The 23747-nt window shown below is 41.0% G+C and overlaps 1 protein-coding gene across 3 annotated transcripts in view; it reads right to left on the bottom strand.

Moving 5' to 3' along the window:
• The window catches only part of scube3 (signal peptide, CUB domain, EGF-like 3), a 71852-nt gene that overhangs the window by 3633 nt on the left and 44472 nt on the right, over positions 1–23747 (bottom strand). The window contains exons 7-21 of one of the 3 annotated variants that reach the window (XM_034210993.1): positions 20725–20790; positions 16483–16599; positions 15076–15198; positions 11241–11357; positions 4435–4557; positions 4182–4298; positions 3992–4087; positions 3776–3892; positions 3189–3350; positions 2595–2798; positions 1856–2017; positions 1206–1373; positions 942–1103; positions 453–650; positions 195–347 (exon numbers count right to left, since the gene is read on the bottom strand). In XM_034210993.1, coding sequence (XP_034066884.1) covers positions 195–347; positions 453–650; positions 942–1103; positions 1206–1373; positions 1856–2017; positions 2595–2798; positions 3189–3350; positions 3776–3892; positions 3992–4087; positions 4182–4298; positions 4435–4557; positions 11241–11357; positions 15076–15198; positions 16483–16599; positions 20725–20790 — 2085 coding nt within the window. The remainder of the gene's footprint in view (positions 1–194; positions 348–452; positions 651–941; positions 1104–1205; positions 1374–1855; positions 2018–2594; positions 2799–3188; positions 3351–3775; positions 3893–3991; positions 4088–4181; positions 4299–4434; positions 4558–11240; positions 11358–15075; positions 15199–16482; positions 16600–20724; positions 20791–23747) is intronic. The other 2 variants (XM_034210994.1, XM_034210995.1) reach the window with 2 other exon arrangements.

The following is a 23747-nucleotide window of genomic DNA, read 5'->3' as shown; positions in this document are numbered from 1 at the left end:
GTGTAACTGGCTCTCGGAAAATGCTTTATAAATAAAGTTATTATTATTACACATCTGAGTCACAACTTCTTCATTATATTCATTAATTTCGGGAACCTCATAAAAAGAATGTCATGAGTTTGTGGAAAAGCCTGAGGGCAGAGAGAGACGGATATTTAGAGACACAGCTGGTGAGCTGAATGAGATGAACATACCATCATAAGTAACGTAGGGGATCTGAAAGCCTCTGGCGCTGTTAGCCTCATTGGACTTGAAATTAATCCAGAGACGTCTGGAGCGAGCTGTGAAGGCGATCGGCCGCTCGTACGTCTGGCACGTCTCGTAGGTGGTGATGGATGAAGCCGACCCTTCAGAGGCAAGGAAAGGACAATGGTGACTAATCTGGTTTGTTTAGTGATATTATTTTACACTATAATTCCACTGAAAGAACAACTGGAAAGAGAGACACTCACAGTTCTTCCTCATAACCAGCACATCTCCGCACTCATCCTCCGAGGGCAGGAAGATCTCCGGGACCACAATTAAGATCTTGCGCTTGCTTGGTGGGTTAATGTTCCAGATACACTCCACATTAGCGGGGTAATTACCGGGATAGTTGGGTGACTCGATGTAACCCATGAATTCGCCCATCTCTCCGCCACATTGCCTGTCTAGACACACACACACACACACACACACACACACACACACACACACACACACACACACACACACACACACACACACACACACACACACACACACACACACACACACACACACACACACACACACACACACACACACACACACACACACACACACACACACACACACACACACACACACACACACACACACACACACACACACACACACACACACACACACACACACAAAGAAGATAAGTCTACCGTGCATGTTTAAGAAATCTGACAACACAAAGCATTTTTCATACTCACTCTTGCACTGCGACACACTTGTGGCACCGTCAAAATCAGTGGTGGTGTTCCCGGGACAGGTAATGCAGTAGTTCTGTCTAAACTCTGTCTGATAGGTCCCTACCGGGCAGCGGATACAGCGGTGTACCGTGGTGTTGTAGTGATGACCGGGAGAGCACTGAACTGCAGGGCGGAAAGGAAAATGCGCATTAAGTAGGGAATGTTATGCAAAATTATTAGAGTACGTTTTACTTTTTTGGCTGTGTAAAAACACCACAAGCTGACCTTTGACTTCACAATCATGGAAGGAGCTGGCCCCTTCCCGCTTGGTGGCCAGTCCCCCCCCACAGGGGAAGCACAGGGTCCGTCCCAAATCTGTCTGGTAGGAGCCCAGAGGGCACGCCTGACACGGTTTGAAGCCATCGTTGGAGGAGGAGCCCGTTGGACACTGGCCTGGATTTCAACACGCAGAGGTTTGGCAAAGGTAGCTTATCATAATTATGTATCACAACAAGTTTTAGTTTGGGATGGAGGAAAAATATGAGTTTATGTGTGTTAATGTGCTTACGGTTGTTTTATTTAATATCATTACTAATTACATATTTTTCACTCTCATTATGTTGAGTTCAATATCAGCTGTTTTATGATACATTGCTAATAAGTAAACAAACGAAACCATCCCAATGCAGGATTAGAAATATTTATTTTATTTTTAAAGACATATTACGCTAATTTCAGTTTAATTCTTATTCTTTTGGGTTTCCACTAGAAGATGATAAATTGCTTTAACTTTGAACAAAGGCTGTGTGCATTTCTCCTTGGATTGAGCATTTGGATAATTTGACAGAATTTATATAACACATGCTTAAAAAAAGACAAGACAAGAAATCACAATGCACAATATACTGTAGGACCAATAACACAATTTGGACTACCTGCACAGGAGGAGATGTTTCGGGCCCCCACCGGCCCGTGGCCGTCGCTGCCGGGGCAGAGGTCACAGGCCAGCTGCCCCTCTTTCTCCTGGAAAGTGCCGGGCGGACACTGAACGCAGCGCTCCTGCTCCCCATGGTAATAAGACCCCGACAAGCATCTGACTGAGAAAAACATCGGCTCCAATCAGAGGACACACTTCACTTTTAAAAAAAGAAACGGAATTGGTTTATAATGGTGGTCATAAAGGTGGAGTTGGACTGGATTTTGTACGGTCTAGTACAACTCCATCACAAAATATGACTTTAAAGTCATTTCATTAACATTGCAGGCACCATAAAAGGCAGAATAGTCATATTTAACTTTCTTAGAGTGTACTGGTGACTGAGGGTATATTTCACCTCACACAACCTTGTATTGCAGATATTCACAGCATAGATTAGACCTGATATTATCCAGCTACAGAATATGCTACTTCTTATATCTATGATCCTATTAACATGTTAGGTATTGTGTATAATATGGGTTGCACCTTGCATTTCATATATTACACTCTGTCCTATTTTCTACTGCAACTTCTTCAAAACAATTCCCCTTTGGATAAGAAAGTTCAAGCTGCTCTCAAATAGCTTTACAAAATGTACAATTCTAAGTTTGCCATTGTTCTCAAAGTAGGAATCTACTGCTTTTGGCCAAAAAAGCGAATTAGCTCTAATTCCCGGTCCAGCTCTCCGGTCTTACCACAGCGGCCACTCTCCTTCTCCCAGCCCGGCCCACAGTTCTCGTGAGTGGGAGAAGCCTGGGTAAGTTTCTGGGCCACCTCGTACTCCAGACCAGCGACTCGGATCAGGAAGCGCTCCTGGTTGATGGACTTCTTCAGAGCCTTGATGTACGTCTTCACCTGCTTCTCCATGCGCTGTCTCAGGCAGCTGAGATTGCAACTCCCTGTTTATTTATTTAAATTGGATTGAAATTTGTAAAATTGGATTGAAATGAGTCAAAACTATACATACATTGGAAGCAAATGCTAATGTTACTAACTAAATAAACAAAATAGTTGTCCTTGAGTTCAAAGTACAATATTATATCTGAATTGTATTGGATAAGAAGTATACATAGGCTGGAATGCACACTATTCACTAAAGGACCATAAATATGTACTTAAGCACAGTAAATCTGTAAATGTACTCTGCAGATGTTGACACACTGACAACTAACATTGCTGTAAATTAGGTTGCAGCTTTGAGTAATAGCTAAATGAAATAACTAAGTAGGCTGCACAGTAACATCCTCAGTAACTGCTGTTAAGACGTTGTATTTAATGAGAGAACTGACCTGTGGTGTCTCCAGGTTTGACCTCAGCCTCCAGCTCCAAAGTGATGCGCGTCACTTCTTTGTTGGAGGGGTTTCGAGCCCGTCGGCCTTTAGTTTTTTTAGAGGAGTCACACCTCAGGTTGACAAACGTCACCAGGCAGTTGCTGCAGGGCTGCCCCCCTCCTGTGGACAACATGAAGATACATGAGTAAATCCCCATTAAATATTAGTAACGATTAATGTTATTTATATTTAAGAGTATATGTACATAATTTCTTGGAAAGTTATTACAAAGTAAAATGTAATTGGAAAAGGTTTGATTCATTTTGAATTCATCATAGACTTTTAACATTTTTGTAATTTATCATTTAAATTAACATAACAAAAATAGACGAGGTTTGAGACCAAGATGGAATATTATGTCCTTTAATGACCCTTTTGTATGACCAGGATATATATAAAATATACATTTATACTACAAAGAACAACAGAAAAACCTTACAGGCATGTTTGTTTTAATTGAAAAATGATTCAAATGGTTCATTGTAAACTGTATACAGCTTTACATGTCTATAAATACCAGTATATGTGTACAGATTTAGACTGACCTGGTCCGAGGGTCCGTCCTCTGTCCTCCGTCCTGCCCGTAAGCTTCGGATGAAGGTGACATTTGGCGTTTTTTATCTTAAAAGAAGCCGTCTGCTTCACTGGAGGGGCCTGAGTCTCTACAGACAAACACAGCACAGTGGAACATCAGGCACACCATCTGTAATTGACTGATTGTTGGAAAGTGTTTGATCATAGAAATCTGAATGGCAGCGAACCTATGCAGCTCTGACTGTTGCTGGAGTTGAACCTGGCAGAAGACTTCCCTCTGAGGAGGGGGATACCACAACTCACTGAGTAGCTGCTGTCAGACTCTGCAAAGATCACACACAAATAAAAAGGGATTTTAATAAAAAATGATTTCTTGTGTGGTGTTTTGTGATCGCACGCTCACTGTGGGGAACAAACCTGCCAGATAGTGAGCCTTAGAAGCACAGGTAAGTGAGCAGCTCTCTTTCTTGCCCGTCTTGCTGCAGGTCAGAGTGGCTTTTGGTGACAGCAGTCCAAGATGGCATTTCATCAGCTCTGAGGGAGAATAAAACCCACAGAGAATCACAAACTGTTGGCAAAGAAAGTGGAGAGTGAGGGAAAAAAGTGTATGAGGATGTGCTTTGGGTGTGTGTGAGTGAATGAGCCACAGGGGGGCAGTGCTGCCACATACCAACACAGTCCTTCCTGTTCCAGTGCAGCTTGTGTCCCGGTGGACAGGTACACTCGTAGCTCCCCTGAGAGTTGATGCAGCCATATTTACATCCTCCATGGTTTATACTGCACTCGTCAATATCTGGGGATAAATATGCAGACATTAATCAGACATGCATAACTGTCTCTAAAAAGCCCTAATTGTTCAAACCTACTATGACTGAGCGATCATTGCATTTGATAAAACATCTTTATTCATATAGTATACAGCTATAATACACAATATTATGGACAACATTAATAATAAAGTAGTAGTAATGATTTTATGTGCTTTTTTAACGATAAAATTGTTACTCTAGAAACAAAATTAATGACCTCTTGCCTTTGACCAGTATAGTGTTATCAACAGCTCCCGGAAACGTAAGTTCTAATATTACACTAGATAGTAAACTAGAATGCTTTTCAGCCATAAACCTTGAACAATTAAATTCAATGATTCTCTCTTCTAAACCATCATCATCATCATCATCATCGACCCAATTCCAACTAAGCTGTTGAAGGAAGTTTTTCCATTAATTAGCACTTCTTTATTAAATATTATGAATATGTCTTTATTATCAGGCTATGTTCCACAATCATTCAAAGTAGCAGTGATAAAACCGCTTCTTAAAAAGCACAACCTCGATCCAGAGGTTTTAGCCAACTATAGACCTATTTCTAATCTTCCGTTCCTCTCAAAAATTCTTGAGAAAGCGGTCGCAAAACGGTGTGATTACTTAAAAAACAATGATTTATTTGAAGATTTTCAGTCTGGCTTTAGAACACATCATAGCACAGAGACAGCTCTGGTTAAAGTCACAAATGACATTCTAATAGCCTCAGACAAGGGACTTGTCTGTCTCTATTCTTGTCTTGCTCGATCTCAGTGCTGCATTTGATACTATCGACCATGATATCCTATTGCAAAGACTAGAGCACTTAGTTGGCATACAGGGAACTGCTTTAGGCTGGTTTAGGTCCTATCTATCTGAACGCTCTCAGTTTGTACGTGTCAATGATGAATCTTCCATGCAAACCAAAGTTAGCCATGGAGTGCCACAGGGCTCAGTGCTCGGACATATTTTGTTCACATTATATATGCTTCCGTTAGGCAATATTATAAGGAATCATTCTGTACATTTTCATTGTTATGCGGATGATACTCAACTATATTTATCAATCAAGCATGATGAAATTAATCATCTAAATAAAATTCAAGACTGCCTCAAGGACTTAAAAACGTGGATGACCTTACATTTTTTTATGTTAAACACGACCAAAACTGAAGTTATTGTACTTGGCCCAAAGAATCTACGAAACAAATTATCTAAAGATATACTAACTATAGATGGCATTAATTTGGCCTCCAGTGAGACTGTAAGGAATCTTGGTGTTATATTTGATCAGGATTTATCCTTTAACGCCCACATAAAATCAATTTCAAGGACCGCCTACTTCCATCTACGTAAGATTGCAAAAATCAGGCATATCTTGCCTCAAAACGATGCAGAGAAACTAGTCCATGCATTTGTTATTTCAAGGCTGGATTATTGTAACTCTTTATTATCAGGGTGTACCAAGAAGTCAGTCAAGTCGCTTCAGCTGATTCAAAATGCTGCAGCTCGTGTACTAACCAGAGTTAGGAAAAGGGACCACATTACTCCTGTTCTGGCTGCCTTACACTGGCTCCCTATAGAACACAGGATAGAATTTAAAATTCTTCTTCTCGCCTACAAAGCCCTTAATGGGCAGGCGCCATCTTACCTTAAATAACTCATTATACCCTACTGTCCTACTAGGGCATTGCGTTCCAATAATGCAGGGTTGTTGGTTGTTCCTAGAGTCTCTAAAAGTACAATGGGAGCCAGAGCCTTTTCTTATCAAGCTCCACATTTGTGGAATCAGCTTCCAGTTTGTGTTCGGGCGGCAGACACCCTATCCGTTTTTAAGAGTGCGCTTAAGACCTTCCTTTTTGATAAAGCTTATAGTTAGGGCTGATTAGATTCAGCCCCTAGTTTTGCTGATATAGGCTTAGTTTGTCGGGGGACATCTTACGTCTTCCTTCTCTCTGTCTATACCTGTGTACTCTCATGTTCCGATTAACCCAGCTTCCCCAAATTTCTTTCTTTTTGGTGTCTACAGTATATACGCCGGGATCCGGAGACATGGATGATCCTGCGGTCCTGTGTCCTGGATCGCGAGCCCTGGATCTTGAGTCGTGGCTGTGGTCCTGGATCATAGGTCCTGGATGGATATCCTCGTGGATTCATCGTCCTATTATACACACATGCATTTCCAAACATTTGGACTACCTATGTTGCAAATGTATTATCTTTTCAATTTACACACGGCATCTATTGCACGTCTGTCCGTCCTGGGAGAGGGATCCCTCCTCTGTTGCTCTCCCTGAGGTTTCTCCCATTTTTCCCTTTAAACTGTGGGTTTTCTCTGGAAGTTTTTCCTTGTACGATGTGAGGGTCTAAGGACAGAGGGTGTCGTATTGTCATACTGATATTCTGTACACACTGTGAAGACCACTGAGACAAATGTAACATTTGTGATATTGGGCTATATAAATAAACATTGATTGATTGATTGATTGATTGAAAGGCACATACTAAATCAAATTTCTCTAATAGTCTCAAGCAACATATTTTGAGGGAATATCAATTAAAGGTAATTGAATGAAAATATACTTTTTCTTATGTCATGTATTTAAATAAAATAAGAATATACAAAAATAGGCTTAACTGTTTGAATTTTTCATATTGACCATTTATTTGATTAATAGCCAGAAGACGTGCAGTGTCGTGATCTATATCGTTATTAAGATTTGAAATGACCAATATGTAGTAAAAGAAGATGTTGTCTATCTGGCCCATCTCTCTAAAACCTAAAATAAAATAAGGGAGGAAAAGGATTTCATCCAAAAATCAGAAACAGTGAGAAACAATGTGGTCCGTAAAAAGGATCTCGAGTCAATTTGGTCGAGTACAATGAAAGAGAAACAGTGCTGTGAGCACAGCTGTGAAAGAGGAGTTCCTCAGGGGTCAGATCACTTCATCCTGTCACAGCGTCACATTGTAGGAAGATTAATGTGTATGCGTGTAAACAGAAGTGATTCTTCATTTGATGTCGCCACATTCAATTTAATGGTCAAAACCTCTCTGCTCTTCAGTGAGGAAGACTTGTGGTGAGCCGTAAATTATAATCACCTATTCAAACGCACGCTGAGCTAAAACCACTAAAAGCATCCGGGATCCAGATGCAGGCTGGCTGCCATCGACGCCAGACTGAAAATGAGTTTAGTGGGTAGAGCCGAGGATCCGCAGGCTGCGGACAAGCGTCGGCGACACCAGAGAGTGTAATGGCAGTGATTGATGATCTGGCCCGCTGATATGAGATGCTCTTTCTTGTCTCATTCAATTATTCACCCTGAATAAAAACAGTCTGCTTGCCTCTGCACTCCCTGAAGAAGATGACTTCATCAACAGCAATGTTGAGCCAGAGCTGCTTGGAAATGTTATGAGAGATGCGCTGCTTATCCTCTGCATCAAAGCACTTAATTTAAAGGACAGAGAAGTCTAATGAAAGTCTGAAGGAAGTGCCAGCAACTGTATTTTTAACATCTTTGTTCCTCCCATACTTGAAGTGTAACCAAATAGATGTCTTCTGACCTTCCTCCAAATACTTTTTCTCTGCGTGCTGATACAGAGACAGCAGAGATGAGTCAGGGAAGGAAATAAAAAGAGACAAATTGACATTTAGACTCAACAATTGCTTTGTGTCATTTGTAAGGAATTTCTTAGAAGGGTTGGGGAGTTCATGGGAAAATCTTGCCATCTTTACATTTGTAACGCTGCTTATTCATCTGCATCAGCAACTTCTAGTCCAACTACGTAATGTACGTTTTTAAGAAGAATTTGACCCAACAAGATTAAATAAACTTAAATTTGTGGTTTAACTTGTGTCTTTCTCTCAGACCTACTTACACATACATGTCTCAGTATCAGAAGACAGCGTTTCTATTGCTGGTTGGATCGAATGAGTTAAATAGAAAAATACTTACAAAGTGTTTACTCACAAGACTGTTTTCCTACCAGATAAGCAAAAATGAGCAGGCTGTTTTTCTAGGGAGAGTCGCTGAATAAACTCTCACTTGGGAGGAATGTTGACAGACCTCGGCACAATGCTCGACAGCAGGTCACTGACCTAATTGGGTTTGTTTAGGGTGAGTCTATTGTTTAACACTGAGAACAGCTTTCTACATTGTTTGACAGCTATATTTCAGTTGATAAACCACACAGGGCATAACATAACCTTGGTTATGGCTGGGAGTGGGAGATTACAACGGGGAGGGCCATAAATCTTTAGGGTTATCTAAGAGTTCCAACGGCGCCGATGAAAAGCGATGGGAAATCATTCATCACCTTCTCTCTCAACAATGGTATAGAGAGTCGCTCACGCCTGACCATCTTCTCTCCAGCTCAGCGTGGCCTGATCACAGTCCATCATGTGAGTAAAAGCCCTACAAATTCAATCCTGGGGTTTTTATTACCTGGACTGACAGCTAATACAGCCGCCTGTGTGGGGAATAGCTCCCATGAACCTACTACTAGACCAGAGGTTTTAGAAGTGTGAGACGGTGGACCTTCCCTCAGACAGAGCCTGGAAAAAAAGACACCTCCATCCCCCCTTAGTTTAGTTGCTTAGTTTCGCTCAATGCCTATGGGATCATGATTATGATATGTGATCCCATAGACACTCAATAATCGAGCCAAGATATTCTAATATAGCTGTTTAGTATCATTTCAGACTAAACCTAAATACATAACTAAGGTCTGTCCTGAGGCATTTATTAGTTTCTGACTCTGGGAAAGATGAAAAACAGTTCCTCAAAACTACTGTATCTATTTAGCCAAATGTTATGTGTATTTGATCTTCTTTTAATGAATGTAATGTGTATCACTGATCCCCCCATGAAACCCCTTTGAAGCCCGCCTTCAACTTTGAAAACCTCTGGACTACATCCATTCAATATAAATGTTGTGGTGGGGGGTGAGATATAATAAAATAATACATTCTAGCAGCATTACAGCCATCTCATTAAGCATTGCTTCAAAATGTTATTGCTGGGACACTTTAATTAATTGCATAATACTAGAAGATGCATTTAACATGTGGCACTTGCAGGAACCAACCATTTATTACCTTTATTAGATACAGGAAACATGGGGAGAAAGTATCTGGTAAAAAAAAAGAAGTCAGTGTGTCCTCAGGTGGCAGGGTGTAACTATCTGCACTGTTGTGTTTGTGCAGACCTCATGAACATCTTCATGTTACCGCTCTCCAGTCTCACTCCTTATTCTACATTCTGTTGCAACATTCCTGATCACTAGACCTGTCAGACTACAGGCAGAAGAAAACACAGAACAAATCACTGCAAAGATATGTATTTCGAGTGCATATGCTGTCTCTCTCCGTCTCTCCCAGAGCTACTGTGAGGCCCGGAGGCGCTGAAGACAGCAGCAGATTCTAACTGGTGATACACACTCCATCAAAGGGCCGCCGCAGCACCCTGATGAGCTGTGGGCCTCTCGCTGCCTGCCAGGCAGATGTGACGCGCCCACACACACCACCTTCAGACACCCAAGGCTGTTGCTGCTATCTGTTCCACACCAGAGTACTGTACCTGCAAATGTTTGATGAACATGGTCACACTCCACCTTGAAGGACCATCACTGTGGTTTTTCAAGTTTGAGTCCATTAACTACAACACAAGTCGCCTCCACATTACTGCCAAGTGTAGCAAAGGTTCTTAGATTGATTTCCTGCCTTCCAGCCAGCCACCTATTTCAGCTCATTCTCTCGATAAGGAACTTTCAGAGACCTAAAAACTGTCTTGAAAACAATGATGCATCACTCATTTCAGTTACAGTTAATTATGGTTTGAGAATGTAGCTGCATGCAGGGGCCTTTCAGTCAGCAGGTTAGAAGATGAACACCAACAACACACTGTGTTGAATTCATTTTTTTAAAGAGTAAATTAAATGTTCACCTTGATGGATTACCTTTCAATATGTTTTAAATTGGGTAGTGAGGATGACTAACAACAAGACAGTACAGTAGCAATTTGAGACTGTACTTGTGCACTTGTGTATTTGTGGTTTAAGCTAACTGCTAACGTGGCGATGCTAATATGACAGGTAAAGCATTACTGAGGTTACTACTAATTATCCAGAGGAATTTCGATGTCACGGTAATCAATTCAACAGTTCTTAAGACATTTTACTCAAAGCTATACATATTAAGCTCATAGTGGTGCTAGGGGAAAAGTAAGGGGATCACCAAAGGCTTCAGGATTCATCACCTGGAGACCATAAATGGTTGAAAAAAATCTATATTTATCTCTGAATCTACCTAGTTGTTGAGACATACTGACTAACATTCCTAGAGCCAGGTCCCTAGCATGGCTTTAAACTATCAATGCCTGAAAAGTTTGAAACCAAACATAACATAAAGTTTGCTTTGTAGATCTATTAGCAAAATCTAAAGTATATACTATGCTTCCATTTATCAGCTTAAAATGTCTTTGACGATCCTTTAAATTTAGAGCATATTGCAGTGAATTTCAACTAAACTATCAGCGAAACTTGAAATCAACAATAATAATCTATTTAGTGTAGTTATGAATTTCTGATAAACATTAGAGCAACTCATGTAAGGTGAGGTGATGCAGAGGAGAGTGATGGACAGGAGGAAGACGTAGAGAAGAGTGCTGCTCACCTCCGCAGTGTGCCAGGCCGTAGAGGATGAAGCCTTTATGACAGAGGCACTGGAAACTGCCGGCAGAGTTGACACAGAAGTGGTCGCAGGCGCGATCAAAAGAGCACTCGTCGATGTCTGTAAGAAAATAAAGACATGCTGTTAGAAACTTCTCAAACAGTCGAACAAATCACAAAAAGATCTTGAAACAGGACTCTTACACCCTCCTTTCACGCCTTTTTGTTCTGTTTTCATCTTTTGTCATGAATTGTAAAGGGCCAAATCACGTGTTACAAGAAAATAATGGTCTTCTGTTTGGTACTCTTGATGTCATTCCGTTGTCCATTTTGATTGCTCTGAAATTGAATTTTCCAAGTGTTTTTGAAATAACAAGGGACCACAGCAGGAGCCAAAAGAAAGTCTGCTCTTCACCTGATAATAGCAGCTGAATTACTGTTGTTCTCCCCACATCCAATCTGCCAATCATCTTCCCCTTTTATCCTCTTAACCATACCTTCATTTGCCTATTTTTATTTTGTTCTGAGGACATAAACATTACAACAATCATCGTAGTTAGTCAAAATATGTGGGATGCAGAAGCCTGCTTTTACGCTTTTTGGCCTTTCTGAAAACAGCCACACCTGCAGAATTCATCCACAAGGCAAGAGCTCCTTGCACCTCTCTTGTCTTTTTTGAGCTTTTTTGCTCTCTTTCAACTGCATCTTGATAAGTCGCTTAAATGTCAGCAGCTCAAAGACCACAAGGATTGATATTAGATATATATAAGCTATACGAGATGGCTGACATTTGGTTTTTATTGTGATCAAGGTTTTCTTTAATGTCAGCAAAAAGCCCAGACAGCACATGCTGGGAGGAAAAACTGGGATGTGCTACAATTTAGCTGGATGTCTAATTGGCTCATTTAAGAAAGGTTCGTAGGATTTTCCCAGGAATATTATGCCATATTATCTTCAAACACACGAGGCAGGTATTTCACAGCAATTACAGGCCTTCAGTTAAATAATGGGTTACCTTGAAGAAACCATGAAGACAGACAGATAAACGTCTCCAGAAACCTTGCATAGCATTGCACAAAATATCCACATATGGTTTCATGCTTGGCATATTCCTTCATGTACAATACAGCTGTACTTAGTGCAGACCAGCACAGGTTAATACATGGCAGGCATGTTGTGAGAGCCAAAAGATGAAAATGTGCTTTCTTGTGTGTTTTTTCAGAACCTGGTTTTATATGGAGAATTTTAAAGTGCAAACAATTACAGATACAAAATACAGTCCTCACCCTTTCTCCCCTTTATTGGCTCAAGGAGATTCATAACAGCAGCAGGGGTTTGCACACGCTATATGAGGCATTTCAAAAGCGTTTTTTTGTTGGCATATTGAGCATAAACTTAGCTCAGCATAATTTAAAACATAGAGTCTGTAACCATCTGGGAAAGAGGCGTGGTGACTCAGTTTACCCTGAACAAAAGTTGTAATAAGTGACGCCAGTAGTAGATCTGTAACTTATCATTATATCATTTTGTGTTGTGTGGTGCCACGCTACAGATTAGATGTGTGAAGACATCAGGGACTCCTGCAGTAATACACTCATTAACTGGGCAGCTAAGGTGAAGTATGCAGTGGGAGGGAGGGCACGCCGGCATTAAGAGGTGACGCAAGTGCTTGGAAACTTAGAAAGAGGAGAACAGTCATGTCACTTCCACTGCAAATAACAATTCAGAGTTTCCATTCATTATTTCTTCCCTTAGCTCCCTGTTTATCTGCCCACGCATTGCACCCGATTGATCTCTGCGTTAGGACTCGTCACATTAACCTCCACCTTTTCTAATTACAAAGTTCTAAGGAGGCAAATGAGGTTGGCTAAAATCTAGAAAAGGTCAGTGTTTTTTTTACAAAACAGATTAGATCCTTATGGTAGATGTTCCCACTGGAGGAAACACAGCATCTGAACATCTCGCTGAGTGCCCTCATGTGGATTAGGAGTGAGAGGTAGATTGTTGATGGTGGAGGAATGCTGACAGGGGCTCTGCAGACATGCCCCGTCCTGACTTATGGGCCATGGCCCACTGACAGCAGGGAAACACCATGACTGTTTAAACCAAGATAAACACAGAGTTGAGTTTACACATCTCAACACCTCGCGGAGACAGCAAACGTCTCTTTAACTGTCACTGCTGTCGCAAAACACCGCTACCCACCGCCAAGCACAAGTACTTATTAACAAAAACCGAGTGCTGTACCGTTTGCTGCAGGTCACATTTAATGTTTTTAATCCGCCAGTTTTGGATTTATGCTCATAAGAGAGATGCATGATGGGATTATAGATAAACAGACACTCCAAAGATTTTGCACAAGAAGATCAGCCAATGAGAACTGATGTATTTTGTCTTTGTGGCTCTGAAGGAATTCTGTGAACTCTGAAAAAGGTTATCTGGTTGGGCTTTGAAACTTAAAAGAAACTTGCATTACAAAGGGGGGACATGCACTTCTCATATACAGCAAGACATCCAAATAAGAAAATAAATGTTATGTACATGAATTATAAATAACAAAAATAAACATACACAGTCAAATAAAAAGTTTTTGGAGCTTTTCCCAAGCCAGTTAACTTGGCCCCTGCTGCTTTGATTTTCTTCTTTCTTTTTTAAAGTTGTCTCTTGTGAGTTGGATAGTTGCAATTCTAAATCCCTCTCAGATTTGAATTCAAATATATCATCATTAGAATATAGTTCACTTTGTGTTGAAGGCATTTCAGATTTCTTTTGGCCCAGCTCTTGTTCCATGGGTGAGAAAATTTAAAGGAATGAGAGGAGAGGATAGCGGGCAGACAGGTGACTGTGCAGTGTGGAGTGTGTGTGTGTGTGTGTGTGTGTGTGTGTGTGTGTGTGTGTGTGTGTGTGTGTGTGTGTGTGTGTGTGTGTGTGTGTGTGTGTGTGTGTGTGTGTGTGAGAGCCTGGCAACACCTCACTCAGCGAGAGATGAGGTGAGCTTTATCACCACCCTTCGCTCCAGACAAAACACACATCACCAAACAAGGACAACATTGTTTCCCCTGCGCACCCAAACAGCTCACGATGACGATGTTAGGTAAGGCATGGTGCCACAGAAAACAAACCGTCATTTACATTCCCACATGTGCAGACCAAATGTTTTAGTTATCTGTGCTATTTTGGCAAAATAAACTCTGCATTGTTCTGCTCTAAGAAATGAGAGAAAGGCATCGCAGCAGAAATAGATTTGAAGCGACAACAAAGTGGCTGCAGAGTTAATTTTCACAGAAGACACGTTTAGTACTGTGTACAGAGTGTTGTGATTCAGTGCAGCAACTCTAAACCCATTGCATGACAATGATGTGTACCAGGCTGGATATTGATCGACCACATCAATAAAGAAAAGAGAATTAAAAAATAGCATGTCATCTGTTTTTCCACTCCAAGAGCTCGGCTCGCAACTCTAGCCTGTCTGTCTTCTTTCACCAGATGTTTCTGCAGTGGCTAGGTTCACGCAACAACCAGAGGTTTTAAGAGTTGGAGCTTTAATTCCCCACACCTGTGTTCGGCCATGGCACACTCTTTATTTGTTCTGCAGCTAGTCCTCCCAGCTCCTGCTGAGCGATGGCTACCACCAAATATAACAGATAAACAAGCCAGAGAGGCCTGGTTTGGCTTCTTTGCCGGCTGAAGAGAGAATACTTTTGCGACTAAGATGGATTGATCATTCATGCTAATCAATGCAGAAATCAGAATCTATAAGAATGTAAGTGTTGAGGATATGTTCTCAGGTAGTCCACAGGAACATTTGCTGGTAAAAGGTTATCAAAGGGGCTACATACCTTGACATGTTCTCTCATTGGTCAGCAGCTTGTAGCCTTTCTTGCAGCTGCACTCGAAGCTGCCCACTGTGTTTCGACACACATGATCACACCCGCCATTGTTAAGACGGCACTCGTCAATGTCTGTGAAAAAAAACAGTAGATGCACAATCAAATCGACCATCGTTGAGGTAAAAGGAGTGCACAATTAACTTTAGCCTGTTATATAAGAGGGAACGGATGCAGAGGAAACAAGCCATAAATACAGCACTGACATATTTATCTTCTTGATGAATTATATAATAACCTATGTACATATCCAGAAGTTAATGATCAACATTATCATTAAACTAGAGTTGTGTTTCTGTCCACCTAATGGATGTAAGTCTTATACAAATACTGATTATAGCTGCTCTTAGAGAATCTACTCAGTGAGGTGGATACGTAAGAACAAGGGGGCTTGGCTAATGGTGCAGTAACTATTGAAGTATTCAAAAAAAGCAGTTGTTTGGTAAGACTGCCATGAGAGTCAGAAAGTGGAATTTAGCTTCAGGTATTTCCTTAATGGCCCTCAGAATGGATAACATCAGTTTGCGAGTGGCTGTAATGGCATGCAGCGTCGGTCCATCTCCTTCCAGATACTCTACTCTTCATTCGTGTGGCCAATACCCAATCAATATATCATGTGTTCCTCCATGTGTGGGAGGGAGCTCTGCCTTGGCAAGTTTGGCTGCAGCTCTGATTAATTCTTAATCATCATCACAAATAAGGCATCTGTCTCTTGAGGGAGTCTTCATCATCTGGTTGAAATAAATGGATCTCAAATGGTATAAAATAATCCCCTCCTTGCTCTACTTGTCTCCGCTCTTCAGAAGATTCTGGCCTGCAGCGAGCCCCTGTCTTCTCGTGCCAGAGCTGCCTGGGTTTGCTTTCCTCTTGTTTCCTCTCAAACCAAACTAATATAAGCCAATTTACTTTTGTCAGATTTGTTAATGTAACATTACGAGTTGTTAAAGGCTGACAGATTTCAAGCCCTGGAAACACATTATGTCCTCGTATTAACTCCCTGTCTGTAAGCACAATGCTAAGTTTCACCCTAAAGTTTGGAGTTCATTTTGTATACTTTATTTAATAAAAAAAGTTGCAACAGTATGCAGTTTCCTTGAGTTTAGTGTGCTCCGTCAAACTCCAGACAGGAGGATGATGGTACTGTAGGGGGGAAACTGTCAAGAAAACAGTTTGCTTGACAGAATATTACTCAAAATATGCAGCTAAACAGCAGAAAGCAGTGTAAGATTTGTGGCACCAGTAAGGATATAGACATTGACAGAGCACTAGTAGTTGGAAAACAATGATAGGGCGTAAATAACTTCCTGCGATGAATTTATAGATATCTGGACAGGTGTGGTTTTAATGGCGTAGGTTTACCTTTGCAGGTCTTGCGGTCCGGCTGCAGAGTGAAGCCGACAGGACAGCTGCAGCGGACTCCTGTCACCGAATCATGACATGTGCTATCGCAGCCGCCATTGTTCACTGCACATGTCTCTGTAGAGAAACACAGTGAGACATAGAAAAATACACTGTCGAAAAAGTCACAACCTACTTGTTCCTCCCAGCATATATACAGTACATACTGGCATTGTAGCAAACATTAGAAGACACACTCATCATATTCAGCATCTATGTCAAACAGCAGTCAGACAATAAGAAGCAGAGTAAGGTACTCAGTAAACATAGTAATAAAGAAGGAAACAAGAAAACAGAACAGTCATAAACGCAGCAGCTGGATGGGATTAACAGTTTTCAGAAAATGCTTGTGAATAATGAAAGGAAACAGTCATTAAAAATATTAGATTCAACACAGCCAAAAATAAAGTTTCATGTGTTTCCTCTAAAGTGTGTGCATTCTTTTTGGTCAAGGTGAATTACGACCTCTGAAAGTCCTTTGCACTGCAGGGCATCTGTCCCCTCCATCATGAGGGCAGAGGTGCGAGACAGATAGCCTACGACAGAAAAGCCACATTTCCAGTTTTCTTTTTAACAAAACCTTCCAGGCATTTTGGGGATAAAAAAGCAATTTCAGCTACCATGCCCCTTTGTTGGCTGGACTGATTTGAGAAAAAAGGGAAGTAGTCAGTCAAGACAGGATAGCTGAGGTCTCTTCTCTAGACAGTGACACATTTCACTGAGACTTTCATTTTCAGCAACAGCACAGGAGACATTTGTTCTCACATAAGAGTGAATAGTGTGGGCCTCTATGGTTTTTGGCAGCTTTATAGAAAGCGTCCCACACTTCAGAACAAAAAACAATACAAAAAAAACGTTTGCGATGTGGAACAACCACTTTAACGTGCTGGTCATCCACTCAGTGCTTCACTTCTCTCTAATGGGCTGCAGGATGCTGGCTGGCAGCTCTTCTCAGGATGGAGCAGCACAGCTGGGCGAGTGGAAGACTTCTCACAGACCGGGAGATGGCAGCTCACACGTGGCACTAAAGAGGAAATGCAGCTGCGCAGGTTTTTATTTTATAGAGAATGAGGGTCCCTTTGGGGAAACACCTAATCCCCTTGACTTAAATTGAGATCTGCACTGCCTGCAGCAGCCATAATGAAACTTTGTAAAGCTCTTTTCTCTCAAATAAAATACTCAACTGTAGGCTGCAATTATGCATCAAAGCGAAACAGGTGCTTACAGTGATGTAATCTTGTGTTTTATAGTTGTTTTATAAAGAACAGTTTAAACAGTTCAAGGGATCACGTTGCTGAAGGCTGAACACGATGCACTAATAAACTTGGACACACTTAAAGTAAATATGAATTTACAGGGAGAAAACAAAACACTTCTCACTTTGGAAAAAGGGCCTTAACTTGGAAATGACTAAATCTACATTGCAAACACTATATGTTTGTTTTAGGTTATGCAGCAATTAGCTGTATCAGTGACTCCCTTTATAGACTTCTGTATTATGATCTCAGTTGGTTTCAACATCTGGCTTTTTTCTTCTTTGAATGATGCTAATGCATTTTACAAAGATACGTTTTTAATATAAACTCAATTACATCAGTGAAATGTTGTCAACTTAAAATCACACACTTTGCAGAAGGGTTCGCGTGTGTCGTGTTCTATAAGGATTGAAACGCACCATTTCCTGATTTAGGGGTTTTACAACCTTTCTTGGTCAGGTACGGCAAGTAGCTTCTTGTGTTTAATGTAGCTAATGATTTTTTGAAACAGACAGTACCGAGTCAGGTTAAAGACTTTATGAGTCTCTCTACTTTTTGCTCTGTTTCACTATGTTTTGCATTTACTGTTAAACTACTGTTGTGTCCTAAGATAAGCTCAATAAAACATTTTGAACAGCTGAAATCCTTTTCTGTGAGATGTTTTGATTACTTTTCCCTCGCCTGTCTTTCACAGAACACAGAGATTTAGCCTGTGATCATTCAAAGGGAAAGATGATGAGTATTAGGCCATCCCAGGATCGAGCGCGGCACTGTGGGTTCACATAATTGCAAAGTGTGAGCAGAGACAGTTGGCAGACGAGACGATAAGATAGTGTCAGGACATGCTTCAAAACGCTTAGTCAGGCAGCCATCTCACCAAACTGTAATGACCATGTGTTAAGAGAGCAAAGAAATATTTCTGACATTATGGTTTTATGAAGACAGGGGAGAGACACATGCTCTGGTATGTGTGTGGGTTTGTGTGTTTTGGATGAATACCAGCCACATCCACAGTGCACCGGGTTGGGACCGGCAATTACGGTAACAGTGGGCAGACTTTTATAAATATTCTCCGATATGACGTGCGGGATGTCTGGTCTAGTGCTGAGCTTCCACAGTGTATGTTTAAAAAAGAGGGGTTCATATCGTGTTTATCATCTTTTATCCGAAGCCGCAAGATTTCTAGCTGCAGAACTTCTTGTTTTGCATCAGAAATGTTGAAGAGTAACCCGCAGGGAAACTTGTCATCAGACATTTATGATAGATTCAGAAAAAAGGCAGAAGTCCTCTGAGTTTGGATCACGGGAAATAGACGCTAAGGTGAAAAATATATATTTTTTAAAACAAGAAAATATTGTTTTCTTGACCAAACGGCAACATTCAGCTATAGTTCATCAGAAAGGAAGAGTTGTTATTGGACAAACACTCTTCAAAGAGTGAGTGCTCTCTCAATAACTAAACCAAACAATGAGAAGAATACAATTGACAATAGTTTGCTAATGTTCTCTAGAGATGCAACTGAGAAAAGCTGGTTTCAGCATGGTACAGTACCACAGGAAATCATTGGGGAACAACTGATGGAGGACGCAAAATATGTCTCTTGCTCCTAATGTTTCTATTTCTGAGAAGAAAAATAACAGAAACTAGGACACAAAATCCTAAAATAGGTCAGATTGTTATATTGTGGCATGAGGGAAGCTCAGTATGCATACAGTAGTAACAACTAGTAACTTTAAACAGCTTAGCTTTTCTTCTTACCTTGAACAGGCTACTCCTCTGAGAACAAGCCTCCTCCCTGAGTCTTACAGGGTATAATTAAATAGTCTTTGAAGTATCAAGGTTTGATTCATTGATGCAGATTTATGAGTTTATTCCTGCTGGCATCTTTGCCTTATTTATTCAAAACAAAGCTCATTCTGGAATTGCATTTATGATCCAAATATCATTTGACTGCAGATGTTGTAAAATAAAGAACAAGTGGACTGGAATTGCACGGATGAATTCCCTGCAACTGATTATGATAGAACACAAGATTACGTGTGTATGACAAGAGGAAGTTTAGAGGGACTCAGTGTTTTATCTTCTCTATGAAGCAATCATGGACACTTTATTGGCTCCCTCACCAAAGCTAATAGGCCGTGATGACAGACCTCAGGAACACAATGACCAAATTCTTTGGAACAGTACACGCTCAATTTCTCTCATCTCAGTTGTATCAAAAACACAGAGGAAACCAAACTCTTATGTCTTCCTTTTCAGAAGTCATCGCAGATGAATTGATTTGGACTTTTGATGGAGGCCACTTCTACTTGTGGTAATAAATCCATTTTCAGTCGATGCTTCAATCTGCAGGAGACTTTGGATAAGAAAGTGACAGCCAAATGAAATGTAATAGAGACACATTCGGATCCTGGGTGGATACATGTGGAAATAATCAATACACAATAGTATGCATTCAACATCCTATCAAAGTATTAAAAACTCTGCAGAAAACGTTCCCTCTTTGGGCCGTGAACAGTTATTAAATGAAACCATCTGAGAAGTTAAGAGGGGAAATCACTCTTTGGTGGAGCTGCGAGTGTAGCACAGACATATGAAATGTGATAAGGGGCCCTGCTGCTTTATTTTAAGACAGAAAGGTTGGGAGTAACTTGTTCAATCACTTATAATGTACTATATCTTCTACGTTTATATGATGTTTATACTGCTGGTCAGAGGTTTGCAGCTGTGTTTTAAAAAGGTGTGGTTTGACAGGGGCAGCGGGTTGTTATTGAGAGGGCATTCACAGAAGGAAGAGGAAGGTAGGGGAGGAGGGGGTCAGAGGTCGAGGGTCAGAAGGATGATGCCCCTGTGGGGAGGGGAAGGATCAGGGCCTGCTAGGTTAGCTTCCTCTTCTCCCCACACCCACAGACCCCCAGAGAGAGGAGTCAGAGGAACGCATATTTACCATTGGGGAACAGCTGGGGGGCTGCCTGGGACTGGACACTCCTCTCCCCTGCATGCACGCGCACACCCACACACACGCACACATTGTAAAAACACCACTTTAGTTCTCTGTACACTTGAACCACACAGCATTTGTGTTTTATGTAAATCATGAGCATGTGACAAGAACTAATCTGATGTGGTTTTACAGTATATCCACCTTTTTCCTAAAGTGAATTATGGGCAGGACTTCTTGTTATTAACGTCACTAAAGTGGCGTTTGTGAGACTCATAGTACAAGTGTCTTTCCTTTTCACATATTTAAAGAAAATGAATTATGAGGGAACACAGCCTGTCAAACCTTAAATGAGATCATTTAATTATACCTCTGCCTCAGGATGGAAGGACGTCCTGAAAAAGTGACCTTTGGTGCATATTTAGCAATTTAATTTATTCTGTTGCCGTTAACATTGAATCAATCTGAAACGCTCTGAGGCTTATCAGTAATGGCGCTTTTTATTAATGAGGTGAAACGCAACCTTGTCGATTTGGAATCACGTATTTTTTAGCTTATATTCAAGTCAAGCTGGAGTACAGGTGACATGTGGCGTGCACTCGTGCAATATACGTCTTAAATGTTTGTGTAATTACTCTGACGGCCATAAGGGCGAGAGAAACGTTCTGCACTGCAGGTTTGAGCCACAAATGTAGCTTAGCTCATTAGCATTTTGCAACTTCCAGTTCTCTAGTCTCGAAGATGGCGGTTATTTGAACATGTTTTCGTCTAATGCCTGAAATAAGGTTTTCAACGTTGAAGAAAATTCACTTTATTCTACTACGTAAATTAAGTCAGTAAACTCCCCAATTGTAAATGTCCAATGGGTCAAAAAATGGCGGTTGCTAACAAGAAAGTCAATTAATTACTAATCGCCCTCACGCCGAAACAAATCCGCCTTTAGCTCAGCAGTGGTGATGAGCAGCTATACGACCGGCAGCTAGTTTGTTGATAGCCTAACGATAGCTTTTTAATCCTGGCGGTCGAATACATATTTCACAGAATAACTTTCCGGGTCGACCTACAGCAGAACTTCATCACTGCAAATAAAGCTACCCTAACTTAATTTGTTACAGCTATCAGAGGCCAATTTTTCAGGTTGTCTTCCCATCCGTCAGTAGTAGCAGGTAAAGTGATTAATAATCACATTATCCCGTCTGAAGGTTGTTTTCCTGTCACAGTGTTTATTTTATCAAAAAGCTCAAACTAAAATGAAGACCCACCCATAAGTCTTGCAGATATATAAGGCTGGGAGAAAGGTAGAATGAATGAGAGGGGATCCTTTCTCTTGCAAATGGTTAATGTCCATTCATGCCCACAGGAGGCGATAACTACCTGAGAGAATGACATAACGTTGTTGCAAAAGAAAAGACAGCCTCTTAAACTAACAACTGAGCAATGATTATTTTCAAAATCCTAACAAAAAACTGATGATGGCAGTTCCTCGTCTAAGATGAAAACGGTGACATCTCAAGGCAAAAGTGTTACCTCGCAACATGCAATCATGCAAAGTCAATATTCCTCACTGTGCAGACAAAGTGCAGTTTTTGTGTGAGAGATGAGGCTTTTGCTAGTTAGTATGAGTGCTGCGAGCCTCGACAGACAAAGCGAGTGGTGGTTAGTGCTGCAAGCTGAAAGACAGGGCCAGATTTATGGCTGCGCTTTATGGTGTCTTTTATGGTCAGATCATTTCAGAATGAATGTTGTTAGGCTGTTATGTCAAGTCTCTAAGCACTGTCAGTGGCCCAGCCGTACAATTTAGGAGCTGTCACAAAAAAATTATTTCAAAATAACAGTACTCTATCTTTTGTTAATAACGATCATTTAAGTATAAAATAATGATTTTTCATTAAATCATTCTTAAAAGCAAATTTGCTGAGTGAATTTATTTTCTACAGCCCACTGAGTGCATAATTAGACTTGACTACATGGCATACATTTAGTATGCGGACCATGTACTCGTCCATGATACAGCTGGGGTGACGGATCGGGCCTTTAAGCACATTGACAAAATTGAAAAAGGTAAAAACCACTTGAGGGCCTTTTCTTTTTAATAGCAGTACGAGAAACCATGTTCATCCTTACACTACTTCAATTATATTTCCAAAAATATTATTTCAGAACAAAACTCCTGTTCAATCACTGTAATTAAAGTATGCACTCTCGGGCCCTGAGGATGTCAGACTGACCAATTCAAAGGCGAGCTGAGGTGCCAGATGAGGAAAAAAAACTCTGACAGTACCAGATCAACACCACAAAGCATGCAGTCGTTATGGTCTGCCACCGTTTGGCCAACATGTTTGATCCCATCATGCAGCATCCAGAAACAACGCTTCTCAGAGAGGACAGAGGACTGAGAGGTACATCTGTAACAGCAGCATGAATGCACAGACCACCCGAAAGAGCACCGTTTGTTTATGTTATGCGCATACGCATGTAGACTACACGTGTTTACATGCATGTGATGCATGCTGGATATGTACTGTATGTTTGTGTAGTTGTTTGTATAGCTTTCTGTTTGTATCTTACAACATCTCCTGCTCTCCTATGTGTGTGTGTGTGTGTGTGTGTGTGTGTGTGTGTGTGTGTGTGTGTGTGTGTGTCTAGCATAGTGTGGCCAACTCTTCAGATGATTGAACTCTGAGCATGTCTGCATCTGCCTGCTATTTGTGAATGTTTATGATGTGCTGAGCTAACAGCGTGAATGCTTCCACATGATGGCTGCTCTTTTCTGATACCTGAACTCACTTGATGCACAGACAAATAAACCTGACTTTTATAAGATTGTTTCAGAAGGAAACTGAACAGATGACTCAAATAGTGTGTGTGCAGGAATAAGAAAGCAGTCAATGTGTGACTGCCATTCAGATATGAATTCCCACCTAGAGTATGCAAGGTATCAACAGAGGTGAGATGGGAAGTATAAAGAGGCAACACTTCCAAACAGAGCAGCATGTGGCGTATTATTACAAAATGCACAACCAAGCCTG

Source organism: Gymnodraco acuticeps, unplaced genomic scaffold (genome assembly GCF_902827175.1).
Source record: "Gymnodraco acuticeps unplaced genomic scaffold, fGymAcu1.1, whole genome shotgun sequence".
Lineage (NCBI taxonomy): Eukaryota > Metazoa > Chordata > Actinopteri > Perciformes > Bathydraconidae > Gymnodraco > Gymnodraco acuticeps.
This window is presented reverse-complemented; position numbering and strand designations above follow the sequence as displayed.